Below are 13,110 nucleotides of genomic sequence, written 5' to 3'. Positions count from 1 at the left end.
CACTTTGCAGAGCAGCAAACAAATATATGAAAATTGTCCTGCTCGTGTTTTATTCCCCATCTCAAAGCTCAAGGTATTCAGCCTGGTTTTGGAGAGGAAAGGCTATGGAAGAGGGGGCTAGTGTTCCTCTTGTGCTAATCCACTGCAACTGCTTCAGGATTTGTCCTGGACTGCTGAACCTGGAGAGGGAGTGGATTTGTAGCACATAACTTCTTTCTCTGAGACGTTCTAATAAGTTATTGCTACACAAAAATGCAAAGTGTTGCTCATGTGAATGGATCAGAATGGCTTGTGATTCCTCCATGGGTTTGGGTATGAGCTCTCCATGGGAAGGCTTCTGAATTGCTCTCCTGAGATCCTGGCTTTTCTGTTCAGAAAAACATGAGAGGTGGAGGGTGGCGTGATGAGTTCACAGGCTTTTGGGTAGGGATTCGAGTGGGAGATGGAAGGGCTCTGTATCATGACATTGAATAGTTATTGATGCTGCCTAGTTTTCGTGAAGCAGGGCTGATGTAGGTTTTACTTGCTTTGTTTCTGGAACAGGAACAAACACAGAGCTCCTAGAGAAACTTACAGATGAAGCAAAGAACGTCATGGCCACAGCAGACTCTGTGTTTATGAGTGTCACCGATGACATCCAGAAAGGGTGTATCCTTGTGAAACATCTGGAAGAGATTTTCCAGCATGAGAAACAGTTCATCTGTATCTGGGAGATAAGTAAGAGCACCATGCAGGGGTGGTGGTGTTAGCATCCTTGTAGTAATCATGGCCGACTCTACTAATCACTGAAGTAGCTTAACAATGCTGATTAGTGATGCTGATGAGGTGCTGCAGCAGTTAACAGCGCTGCCCTTGTCTCTGTCCTGTATCCGGAGCTCCCAGCCCCCGTTTGTGTTGTCTGTGACTCTGCATGTCCAAACCTGAGTTACGGGTGCAGGGAGTGGGAAGTATCTGCCTTGTGACTACAGATGAGTTTTTTTTTCAGAGCACCAGCAGTTGTTAAATGAACACAAAGAACTACTCCAGAGACAACTGAAAGAATTGCTGCAGAGGAGGCGAGAAGAAGTGACACTTCTCAGAAAAGAGAAAAAAGCAATAGGAACCTTCCTGAGCATGTGTAGGAAGGTGCAGGCATCTGTGAAAGGTAATGTTCAGGGGGAGCAATTTGAAAGTGGCAACTCCAGAAAACATAATTTTCTTCGAAAACAACTAGGCTTTGTAAACAGGTTTTATTATAAACCACAGCAAGGATGAGGAGGGGTGGGGGAAGTAAATCAAGAGCATTTGAGGGATCAAGTGAGTGCTTGGGCATCAGATGATATTTGTAGGGGTCCGTGTGTGCAGGAGCATTTTGCAGCTTGGCGAGGTAGATGAAGGAAGCTGGACACAGGCCAAACATCTGATCTGTCTCTGACCTGTCTCTCTGTCTTAAAGTGTATGTAGGTGAAGTGGAATTTCAACACTTGGAAGATCTTCGCTCAAAAAGACTAAATACAGTTGTGAACGTGGGAAACAGACCCCTGCAGACCTACTACAGCTTGAGCCCAGAAGTGAAAAAGTTTGCCCAGAAAATGCACTCTTTCAAGGACAGCCTGATCTTCCAGCAGTTCTGGGAGGAAGCGGCGCAGAAGGCAGGAGAGGAGTATGGAAGGTCAGAAGAGGAGGAGGACGACAACATTGTTCCTGCATTGGACCTTGATGATGTTTTCAGCAGTCTAATCTCCCCTTGTTTTGTGAGCTATGAAATGCTGTACAATGATCTCAGATCTGGAAGTCTCACGCTTTCTGCAGTTGATAGAGTTTTTCAGGAATTCACAAATCATCCTGAAGATATCAAAACTGAGCTACATACCATATGTGAGCTGAGACCCGGAGAAGACAGAGGCTGGATTGATCAGCGATTTCAGCAGATCCAGCAATACCATGAAATGCATTTAACTTTTGATGCTGCAAAGATTATTGCCAATGTCAAAGAGAGTTTAAACCTCTCTGGTGACTTCAGTATCCTGGAAAACTTGTTGGACATAGTAAGTATCCACTACTTCAGCTCTGTACCGTCAGGGTGTTGGCCAGAAAGCTTGAGTAAATCTGAGCCTTCCTGCAAGTGTAGCCTGGTCTGTCAAGAGCCATTTTCTGTCTCAAAAGGCTTATTTGAGATAAAAATTAAGTGTTCAAACAAACCGCTTTTGTGTAATCTTTCTTAAAAGAGAGAAGGAAGATGCTATTCCTCTGTTTGAGGTGTGGCTTTGGGGTGTTTCCTTTCCCTGCCAGAGAACGGGTTCTATTTCCCATTTCCAGACTGAATGTTTGCCCCGCTTGCTTTGTAGACTGAAAAGCTGGAATCCTACAAGACACACAAGCTGGATTTCATCAGCCCCGAGCTTATGCACGCCAAGAGACTGCTGCAGGGGATCACTGTGACCCGTCGTGGGTGTCTGAGGGAGCTGGCCCAGCAGAAGGAGTTTGTCTGCTGGGTCCGAGAAGCACTGAAAGGTGTGTGCTGCTCACGCAGGAGTTAGGCCGATAGGACTGGAAGGGGCGGTGGTCTGTGTGGGGCAGGAGCGAGGCTGTATCCCTGACGCTTTATGCCTTCGCAGCTTCTGGTGTTGGCAGTTACAAGGGTTTTGGTGTGAAGCAGTCCTGTTAAACACGCCCAGGCCGCTGCAGCCTCGTGCAGCGCGCAGTAGCTGCCCTGCCCCAGCACTGGGCTGGGACTGGAGGTGTGGAGTAGCGGCCGCAGTTCGGCTCAGGCCGGTCACTGAAGAGAACAGAGGCCATCCCTTAACAGGACGGAGCAGTCTGTTAGTTGTGTGTCTGCCAGCTCAGTTGTACGCATGGAGACGTGGCCTTTGTGTCGCTTCCATCCTGGCTGCGAATCCACTTTTCATGGCAACACGGAGAAAAGCCGGGGCCAAGGATGTCATCAGAGTGGGTGAACCGCCTGGTAGAGCTGCTGGCAGGGTGGGTGGAGGGAAGCTGCACAGGAGAAACCCTTCCAAGGGATTCTTTCTGCATTTCCTTAAAAGGTGGTGATGGGGAATTGTATAAAGCTGCCTCATTGGTGGTTCATTGATGTGTTTTATCTCATTTAAGATATAAATGAGCTGAAGGTATTTGTAGACTTGGCGTCCATCTCTGCTGGGGAGAATGACATGGATGTGGACCGTGTGGCGTGTTTCCATGACACTGTGCATGGCTACTCTTCCCTGCTCTATGAGCTTAGGCAAGAGTCGGGGTTTGAGGACTTCATGTGCTGCTTGAAGAAGCTGTGGCGAGCCCTGGACAGTGATGAGAATCTTCCCAAGAAACTGGTGAGTTCTGCTGGAGCAGGTCTTCTCTACATCCTCTTGTGTTTCTGCCTTCCAAGAGGGGCTGGAAGATTGACTGCACAGGGCAAGTTGCACTTGTGTGGGGACATCACAGCAGCTCTTATTATTGGAAGAAAAATATCTTATGTTTCTGTGGCACAAAACCAGCAGCTGTAACTGGTGCAGCACAGATTTCTCCAGAGCGCTGCTGAGGCTTTCAAGTGTGACATGGTGTAGCTTCGCTCTTGCAAGAGCTTGAATGATGCAGAAGAGGGAGGGCAGATGGCTGGGAACTCTGTCTTACTCTTTGCAGCAGGGGTGTGTTTCTATAGCGAGAGGCATTGGAGCACTGTGGGCTCTGTTTGTTCAGCCTCCCGTGGTGCAGAAAGGTCAGGTTGTGGCCAGTGGTTCATTCCTTTCTTTCTTCCCATCCGGAAACTCTTACGCCAGCCCCAGCTGTTTGTCCTGACCGCAGGTGTAATCCTGGAGAGCAGTGCCAGGTCAGAGCGATTAGGGCAGTGCTGTGTCTTCTCCTCCCACAGCGTGCTTCAGCTCAGCACTTGGAGTGGTTGAAAACGGTGAAGGAGAGCCATGGCTCTGTGGAGCTGTCATCACTCTCGCTGGCAGCTGCCATCAACAGCAGAGGAATATACGTTCTCCGAGCCCCAGCTGATGGCCAGAAGGTGCGGCTGCTTGGCTCTCCCTCCCCTCCCGCAGACTGCGCTGCCGGCACCTCGCTGCCGGTCAGCAGTGTGCTACAGCTTTTCTCCTGCTCTGCACAGCTCCTTTTTGGGGGCTGCTGCCCCTTGCTGGGCATAGCCCTGCCTCAGGAGTGCAGCCTCCGTGCACGTCAGCGCTAACGACTTGTTCTCTGGCAGGTTTCTTTGGACAACGTCCTGCGCTTCACCCTCCCGGGGAGCGCTGGGGATAACGAGGCAGCATGGAAATACTCTCTGGCAGAGCTCCGCGAGCTGCAGAACAAACTGATGCTCATGTCAGCAAAGGGGGAGCAAGGCTTGGAGGTGGAGAAGTTCTCTGAGGTCAGATTTCAAACCCAGTGGGTTACTGATGTTGAGGCTGGGGTTGGATTTTTGCCTTGAATATCAGCTTTTGGGACTGTGGTTTACAGCTGTGTTGCGGGGGGTGAGTGGTAGCAGGCAGATAGATGTTCCCACCTCCTTGGTTCCCTGTTGAGGTGGAACTAAGCTGGAGACTGGACAGTGGACTGGGACCATCACCCTCTGGCTGCACTGGGGATGCTCTTGGCTGGGAGGGTGGCTGTGCTTTTGTAGCAAGCTGGGGATTCCTTCCTGGGATACTGCTGTTTAAAAAGCCGCAGAGAGTCTTTGCTCCTGTACGAGGCCTGACACACCTGGCCTGGGACCAAAGCCTTTAATTTCATTGAAACTCTTCCCTGTGGTTTCATGACTGGGACTTGTCTTGGTAAATCAGCTTAGTTTTTTTTTTCTCTATCCTCACACAGATCTTTTCCAACGTCCAAAGACTTGCACAGGCCTTTATAGACCTTTATTCAGCTGGGAACATGCTCTTCCGCTCCTGGCTTGCCCACGTGTATTGTTCACCCAAAAGAGAATCGTGTGTTCTTATAGACTTCTCTTTGGGGCTGCTCCCAGTGCTCGAAGGGCAAGGAGACAGGGCAGCTGTACTCCCAGGCCTCTGCAAGACCATGGAGAGTTTCCTGGAGAGTTGGAAAAGCTTCATGTATGAAAAACGATTCCAGCATTTCTACCTGAACTACTACACTGCGGAGCAGCTGGTCTATCTGTGCACAGAACTGGGGCAGGGGACGCCCAGCCAGGATGCCCTGATGATGCTTTCGTTCCTAAAACCCAACTGCAGCAAGGAGGATGTCCTCCGAGCCTCCAGGAGCGAGGTGCCTCCCACCTCAAGGAAGGCTGTTTCTGACTTCCAAGTGATGCTGGATGGAGAGAAGGACCTGACTGCACGGCTGGAGTGCATCTGGGAGTGCTACATGTGCAACATGGGCTCCTTTCTCCCCAACTGCCTGGATATCGATACGCTTGGTGGGTGGCTGAAGAACCTGGCCAGCTGGGAGAGCGCGCAGGTCACGCGAGACTTCCCGCGGGATCTTCTGTCCGTTGGTCAGCCCAACCTCATCACGTGCCCTCGCTCCGAGGTGCTGACGTCTGCTCTGGCTCTCTACATGAACAGCCCCAACCAGCCCCTTCCCACTTTTGATGAAGTTCTCCTGTGCACTCCTCAGACCACTGCTGAGCAAGTGGGGCTCTTCCTCAGGAGGTGCCTCATTCCCTGCAGCGGAGGAGAGAAAATCTACACCATGCTGTACGCAGATGAGCTGAGTTATGATGTCAGCTGCAGAGCAGAGGAGCTGTTCCAGCACCTGCAGCACTACAACAGCACCTATCGCCTCGTCATCCTGTGCAACTGCGAGAGGGAGCACAGCTACATCCCTTCTGTCCTCAGCCAGTACAAAGTGCACATGATACCCCAGAGGCCGCTGGCTGAAATCCAGCGATACCTTCAGTACCACTACAGAGTCGCTCAGCCTTCGAGCTCGGCTGCTTCCGTGTTCAAGGACAATATGTGTGTTGGGATTGTGTCCTCCAAAAGAGCCGGTGTGGGTAAGATGTCGTATGCGAAGTGGGGTCTGCTGGGTATTGAAAAGCAGAGTGGGGGTTCACCTTGCCAGGTTTTCTGCCCAAGTCATAAGCATCTAGTCAAAAAGGATGATTCAGGCTATAGTCAGTGGAGTGAGGTGAAGGCTGTAAGGACAGCTCATCTTGTCCTGAGATTGGCATGTCCAGAGATGGTTCGTCTTGCTAACCTGACAGCTGTCACTTTCTACTGACTTCTGTTGTTAACATAAACTAGATAGCTAATGCTGGATGAATCTGACCTCCTGAGGTTAAAATATACCCACAGGAAAATGTATGAGATGGGACAAAGGTTGTAAAACCTGCCTGTTGTTCTTGCGTAGGAAATAATCATTGGCTGTCTCTGAATGCAAAAAGCTAAAGAACATTAAGTAAAACTGCTCGGCAGGCTGAAAAGCAACAGTAGAAGGTGGTTCTTGAACAGCACTCAGTTAAATTGTGGAGCCCAAAGCTTTACACAGGCTTAAAAAGTGATTAGATACAGTCATGAGAGAAACATCCATCAAATGCTGTTAAACACAAGATGCTCTCTCTGACACTGGAGTTCTTGAGCTGCAAATCACTGAAAAAATACTGGGAAGGAGTCGCTGTGTGTCAGTTGTGTTCTTACCCCGTTCCTTGGCCATTGTCCTTGCAAAGGTTGGTAGCCCAGTGAGTGCTCTGGCTGTCCGGCTGTGTGTGTTTCTTGTGTAGACCTTGTGCACAAATCCAGGAGCAACACCAGACCGTGCTTTTTCCTTACAGCAGCCACTCTTGGGCTGTGACAGAGTTACCGCCCCAGTGAAGAAGGTTGGGCTCAAAAGGGGAAGTGTGCTACATTATCTTCCAGGGATCAGTGAGAAAATCCAAAGCGGTTTTGATAACAAATTGCATCCTTTGTCAAACTTCAGAAATTCAGGCAGCTCTTGGCTGTTACCTGTGAATGGCTGCTGCCTTAGCTTCAGTCTGGAAAGCTGCATAAACCCAGCTTTTTTTGTTGCATTACAAACCTTTCATCCTGCTGGGGGTGAGTTTGGAGCTTCCAGAAGGTTGGAGGAGAGCTTCACCCAGACACCTGTAACTGGGAAGTCTTCATGGGATGAAGCTACCACCGCCAGCTCCTGCACTCGTACAGCAGGAAGGTGTGATGGGCTGTAGCCAGTGGACGTGGCACAGTCTCCGTTCCCCCTGTTAGTCTGGGCAGCAGCAGCTGCCGGCTCCAGGCAGCCACAGGCAGCAAACCTGAGTCACTGGCTTTGCCCGAACGCTGGCAAAATCAGCTTCTACAGGATGAGACAGGAAACTTGAGGGTGCTCTTATCTTTGACAAGAACCATTTTTTTTTCCTCCCTAGGTTTTGAATTTAGAAACAACCACATAATAGAATAGATTCAAGTCCTAATAAAAAGTAAAGCCTTTTTCAGGTAGTCTAAGCTAAACGAGCCATGTGGGCAATGACAGCCTTCAGTAGCCACCAGCAGCAACAGCTTTGATTCTAGGCTGCAGCTGCTCTAACCAGGTTTAGGCTTTCCTCTTCTGGAGTGCTTTTTGGGAAGGTTCAGAGATTTCAGAGGGTAGTGTACTTGAGCATTTGACTTCCTTCTTTCTATGGTGACTTTAATATGATGTGTTTGATATTGATGGCTTTAATTCTTCTGGTGTTTTTTATGGTAACAGGGAAATCTCTGTACGTGAAGAGGCTACATGAGAGACTGCAAGAAGAGCAGCCTGACTGTACAGAACTTCTGAAAACCATCAGACTAATTGAACCAGAAGTGGATGAAGATAAAGTGCTAAAATCTCTTCTGCCTTTTCTGAAGAGAAAACACCAGACAAAGCCCATGATATTCCACTTTGATATCACCTCGTCAGTAAGTACATCCCTCCCACAGCTGCCTTGTCCTAGAAGTTCTGAGTGGATCCTTGCAGAAGCTGCTTCTTTAAAGTTTTTGTTTCTTAGTAAGCCATTTCACTAGGACATGTTTTCTAATTATTGTGTAAGTAAGTAACATAAAGAACTCTTTACCACCAAGGTGGCTGACCTTTAGAACAGGTTGCCCAGAGAAGTTGCAGAGTCTCCAACCTTGGAGATGTTAAAAATCTGACTGGACATGCCCTTGGGCAACTGAGCCTGCTTTGAGCAGGGGGGGTGGACAAGATGATCTCCAGAGATCCTCAACTGTTCTACGACTCTGTGCAGTTACGATGAATAAATGCAGAGGAAATGCCTTTGTCTTTTCTTGTGATAGGTACAAAGTGGAATTCCAGAGTTTCTGTTCAAGCTGTTGGTTTTGCAGTATCTGACAGATAATAATGGCAATATGTGGCTACGACAGAAGTGCCATTTGTATATCATTGAAATCCTCGAGGTATCACCCGTGCCAAAGAAAGCAGCAAGACATGTATGTACACAGCAGTACTTGATTTCTTTGAATTTCTCTGTCATTTTGCCCATATGTTTGTATATAGCTGCACATGAGTTGTAGAGACTCCAACTGTAAACATAGCGTAGGAATCCCCTGCCCGTGGCAGGGTGTCCTGTGCATCTCCACTCCACAGTGGTGGTGTACAAAGTAATATTAAAACCAGACAGTAAATTATACCTGTCGGTGTTTTCTTGGGTTGGTAATTTCTGAAGGCCTGTTAGTCCAAGCCTCTCTGGCCCCGCTGTAACATTTACATAAAAATGCAAAATCTAATCTTCCTCATGTTACTTTACATGTTTGAAAGTACTAGAATATTTATATGCATTTATAAGAACAGAGCGTAGAAAGGACAGGGATAAATAACAGCAGTTTCTTGGGTTCAGTTTTCTTTGGGGCCGCACTGAGGAGGCGCTGGCGGTAACGAATGGTGATGTTAGAGGAAGGAGACTGGGGGAGGAAATAGAATTAATTGTGATGCACTTTAAGTGAAAGAAGTGATGCAGAGGGGGAGAAGTGTCATGGTTGTATAGGCTAGCTGCTGTTATAGTTGGGTCTGTGATTTTAGGGAAGAATACTGTTAGGAACAGATTCAACAAAGTGACGATGATTACAGCTTTGTGATGATGTACTTCCTTCTCCTCCACTCCAGCTGTCAGTGAGCCAGAAGTATAATTTCTTTGATGTGTTCCCTAAAGTAACATGCAAGTCTCCCAAGGAAGTACTAGAAATGGAGACACTTTGGAACCAGTCTGGGGATGCTTCAGACCCAGGGATGGACAAGGAGGAATTTTGCAGTGAGGCTTTCCAGAGACCTTTCCAGTATCTGAAAAGATTTGACCAGGGGTGCAATCTGGACACGTTCTGTTACGAAGCGCACTCTGTGGAAGGCAGCCCAGCAGAATGCCTGCAGCAGTTCCTCCTGCACTGTGGGATGACAGATCCCTCCTGGGCAGAACTCCGAAACTTCACGTGGTTTCTCAATGTTCAGCTGAGAGACTGTGAAGCTTCTGTCTTTTGCAACCCTGACTTTGTCCATGACACTTTGCAAGGTTTTAAAAACTTTGTTGTTACCTTCATGATTTTAATGGCAAGGGATTTTGCAACACCTTCCCTAAACATTTCTGATCAAAGTTCAGGAAGGCGGTCCTCCAGCCTGGAGAACGTGGCAGAAGAAGATCTTCTTCCTTTCCGCATTCGGAAAAGATGGGAGTCTGAGCCTCATCCGTATTTATTTTTCAATGAAGATCGTGTGTCCATGACATTCATCGGTTTCCACTTTCAGCCTAATGGCCGTGACGGCGTTGATGCCGTTAATCCTTTGAATGGCAATGTTATCAAGAGAAATGTCATGACTTCACAGTTGTACAATGGCTTGTTACTCCAAAGAGTTCCCTTCAATGTTCCATTTGACCAGTTGCCTCGTCATGAGAAGCTGGAGAAGCTTTGCATGGTTTTGGGAATCCCCTGGGTAATAGACCCTGACGAGACGTACGAGCTCACGACAGACAACGTGCTGAAACTCTTGGCCATTGAGATGCGATTCAGATGCAACATCCCAGTTGTCATCATGGGAGAAACAGGCTGTGGGAAAACCAGACTTATAAAGTTTCTGTGCAAGTTACGCAGAAGCTTTGTAGAGGTGGAGAACATGAAGCTTGTAAAAGTGCACGGAGGTACTACTGCAGAGATGATTTATGCCAGGATCAAAGAAGCAGAAGCCCTTGCTAAAACCAATAAGGAGCAGCACGGGTTGGACACAGTCCTCTTCTTCGATGAAGCCAACACGACGGAGGCCGTAAGCAGCATCAAGGAAGTTCTGTGTGATCGCACGGTACAGGGGAAGCCGTTGGTCTCTTGCTCTGGCTTGCAGATCATAGCAGCCTGCAACCCTTATCGTAAACACACGCCGAAGATGATCCAGCGCCTGGAATTAGCTGGATTGGGCTACCGTGTCAAAGCAGATGAGACAAAGGATAAGCTTGGATCTATTCCGCTGAGACAGCTCGTGTACCGGGTCCATGCCCTCCCACCCAGCATGATCCCATTAGTGTGGGACTTTGGGCAGCTGAACAACTTCACTGAAAAACTGTACATACAGCAGATTGTACAGCGCGTTTCTGAGCACGTCCCAGTGGGGCAGTTCGAAGCAGAGGTGATCACAGAAGTGCTTTTTGCTTCCCAGCAATACATGAGGCAGAGGGACGACGAATGCGGCTTTGTCAGCCTGCGGGATGTGGAACGCTGCATGGAAGTTTTCAAGTGGTTTCACAAACACAGTGAACTACTACTGAGAGAACTGGAGAAGTACCTTGCTGAGAAGAGAGCTCCAAAGAGCACCGCTGAGAGAAACAACGTTATCTGGTCCTTAGTGCTGGCAGTCGGGGTCTGCTATCATGCGTCCTTGGAAAAAAAGGAGGCATATAGGAGTGCTATCAGCCAGGTCCTTCCAAAACCTTACAATACCCAGAAAAAGATTTTGGAAGAAATCACCCTGATGCAGGACTTATTCCTGAGTGGCGTGCACCTCCGAGATACCATAGCAAGAAACTTGGCCTTGAAGGAAAATGTCTTTATGATGGTCATCTGCATTGAGTTGAAAATCCCTCTCTTTCTTGTTGGGAAGCCCGGGAGCTCCAAATCCCTTGCGAAAACCATTGTGGCCGATGCTATGCAGGGCCAAGCAGCTCATTCGGATTTGTTCAAGGACCTGAAGCAGATCCATCTGGTGTCTTTTCAGTGCAGCCCTCTCTCCACTCCAGAGGGAATCATAGGCACTTTCAAGCACTGTGCTCGATTCCAGGAAGGGAAGAACTTGGAGGAGTATGTCTCAGTGGTGGTTTTGGATGAGATTGGGCTGGCAGAAGACTCTCCCAAAATGCCCTTGAAGACTTTGCATCCACTTTTGGAAGATGGCTGCATAGATGATGTCCCTCTTCCTCACAAAAAGGTTGGCTTCATTGGGATTTCCAACTGGGCTTTGGACCCTGCTAAAATGAATCGAGGCATCTTTGTCTCACGTGGTGACCCCAGCAAAGAAGAGCTTATAGAAAGCGCAAAGGGGATTTGTTGCTCAGCACGAGGAGCTCTGCAGAAGGTCGAGCAGTATTTTTGTCACTTTGCAGATGCATATGAAAATATTTGCAAGGCCCAAGACAGGGAGTTCTTTGGTCTGCGTGACTACTATAGCCTCATAAAGATGTTTTTTGCCTTAGCTAAGAGCTCCAAAAGTGAGCCAACACCTCAAGACATAGCTGAAGTTGTTCTTCGTAACTTTGGGGGCAAAGATGATGTCAATGCCTTGGAAATATTCACCTCGCAGTTACCAGAAAAAGGAGAAATACATGCTCGTGATATCAGTAGAATTGATCTGGTGCGACAGAACATTTACAGCAGTGGTCAGGATGGTGATTGCAGGTACCTGCTTGTTTTGACTGAGAATTATGCAGCACTGCAGATCCTCCAGCAAGCTTTTTTTACTGCCCGACAACAGCCAGAAATTATCTTTGGCTCCAGTTTCCCCAAGGACCAAGAGTATACCCAGATATGCAGGAACATCAACCGTGTGAAGGTCTGCATGGAGACTGGCCAGATGGTTGTGCTCCTCAACTTGCAAAACCTTTATGAAAGCCTCTACGATGCCCTCAATCAATACTACGTGTACCTCGCTGGCCAGAAGTACGTTGATTTGGGACTGGGCACCCACCGGGTGAAGTGCCGAGTGCACCCCAAGTTCCGTTTGATCGTCATCGAGGAGAAGGATGTGGTGTATAAGCACTTCCCCATCCCGCTGATCAACAGGCTGGAAAAGCACTACCTGGATATCAGCACTGTCCTGGACAAGGGGCAAAGAGAAACCGTGAGGGAGCTGAAGAAGTGGGCGCACGAGTTCGCTGCGGCCAATACAGAAGAGCACTTCATAAGCCAGCAGAGATACAGCCCTTCAGACGTGTTTGTGGGCTACCACCCCACCACCTGCGCCTCGGTGGTCCTGCAGACCACGGAGAGGCTGAGACCGGCGTGTCATCCGAGCGAGCTCCTGCGCTGCGTGAAGAGGGAAGCGCAGCTGGCCCTGCTGAACTGTGCCACCCCGGACGCCGTGATCCGCCTCTGCAACTCCGTGGGTTTGTTCATGGCAGATTCTCTGGCCAATATCTACTTCAAGCAGCAGCAGCACACGTCTTTCGCAGACTTCCTCCGAGCTCATGTCCACGCTGGGGCTGGGTACCAAACAGTCTTTACAGAGGTGAGTGTCCTGCAGAGTCCCCTCCAGACCCTCCCCGCCTGTGCTGAGGTTTCAGTTTACCCTGCCAGGGCTGTGTGATGGCTACACCCGAGTCAACTCGCTAATGGCCTCGCTGCTTAGTGCCCGGCTGCGCAGAGGTGGCGTTTTGGCGAGCCTGTTGTTGCGTCCTGAGGAATCGAATACCTCTGCTGTGCGTGGAGCAGTAGTTGATGCTCCCTGGCAAGCAGGGGCTTTAAGTGAGCTTGGGCAGCTGAGGCATCTCTTCACTTTGAGAGTAGTTCTGTCTCTGCATACGCAGCCAGCAAAACTGGCTGCAGAAAAAGTCCTCATGAGCCTTTGAACCCTCATTTCTTTGTGTCTGCCTCTGGTCTTAAAGATACGAAAGATTTTAACCCACCTAAGCCACAAACATGGAGAGATCTGGCAGGCCTGTAATGGGAATACCTCTGGCTTACTTTTGCCTAGTAGCAAAGCTAAAGAACTTCAACTGAGATTGGC

General features: G+C 48.8%; 1 protein-coding gene across 7 annotated transcripts in view; it reads left to right on the top strand.

Annotated features, from left to right (window-relative positions):
• The window catches only part of RNF213 (ring finger protein 213), a 54,579-nt gene that overhangs the window by 16,948 nt on the left and 24,521 nt on the right, over positions 1–13,110 (top strand). For all 7 annotated transcript variants that reach the window (XM_074889558.1, XM_074889559.1, XM_074889557.1 and 4 more), the window contains 11 exons: positions 544–717; positions 986–1,144; positions 1,435–2,027; positions 2,328–2,493; positions 3,094–3,311; positions 3,851–3,991; positions 4,187–4,348; positions 4,792–5,932; positions 7,621–7,814; positions 8,193–8,345; positions 9,019–12,612. In XM_074889558.1, coding sequence (XP_074745659.1) covers positions 544–717; positions 986–1,144; positions 1,435–2,027; positions 2,328–2,493; positions 3,094–3,311; positions 3,851–3,991; positions 4,187–4,348; positions 4,792–5,932; positions 7,621–7,814; positions 8,193–8,345; positions 9,019–12,612 — 6,695 coding nt within the window. The remainder of the gene's footprint in view (positions 1–543; positions 718–985; positions 1,145–1,434; positions 2,028–2,327; positions 2,494–3,093; positions 3,312–3,850; positions 3,992–4,186; positions 4,349–4,791; positions 5,933–7,620; positions 7,815–8,192; positions 8,346–9,018; positions 12,613–13,110) is intronic.

This window comes from Strix uralensis, chromosome 19, assembly GCF_047716275.1.
Source record: "Strix uralensis isolate ZFMK-TIS-50842 chromosome 19, bStrUra1, whole genome shotgun sequence".
NCBI lineage: Eukaryota > Metazoa > Chordata > Aves > Strigiformes > Strigidae > Strix > Strix uralensis.
This window is presented reverse-complemented; position numbering and strand designations above follow the sequence as displayed.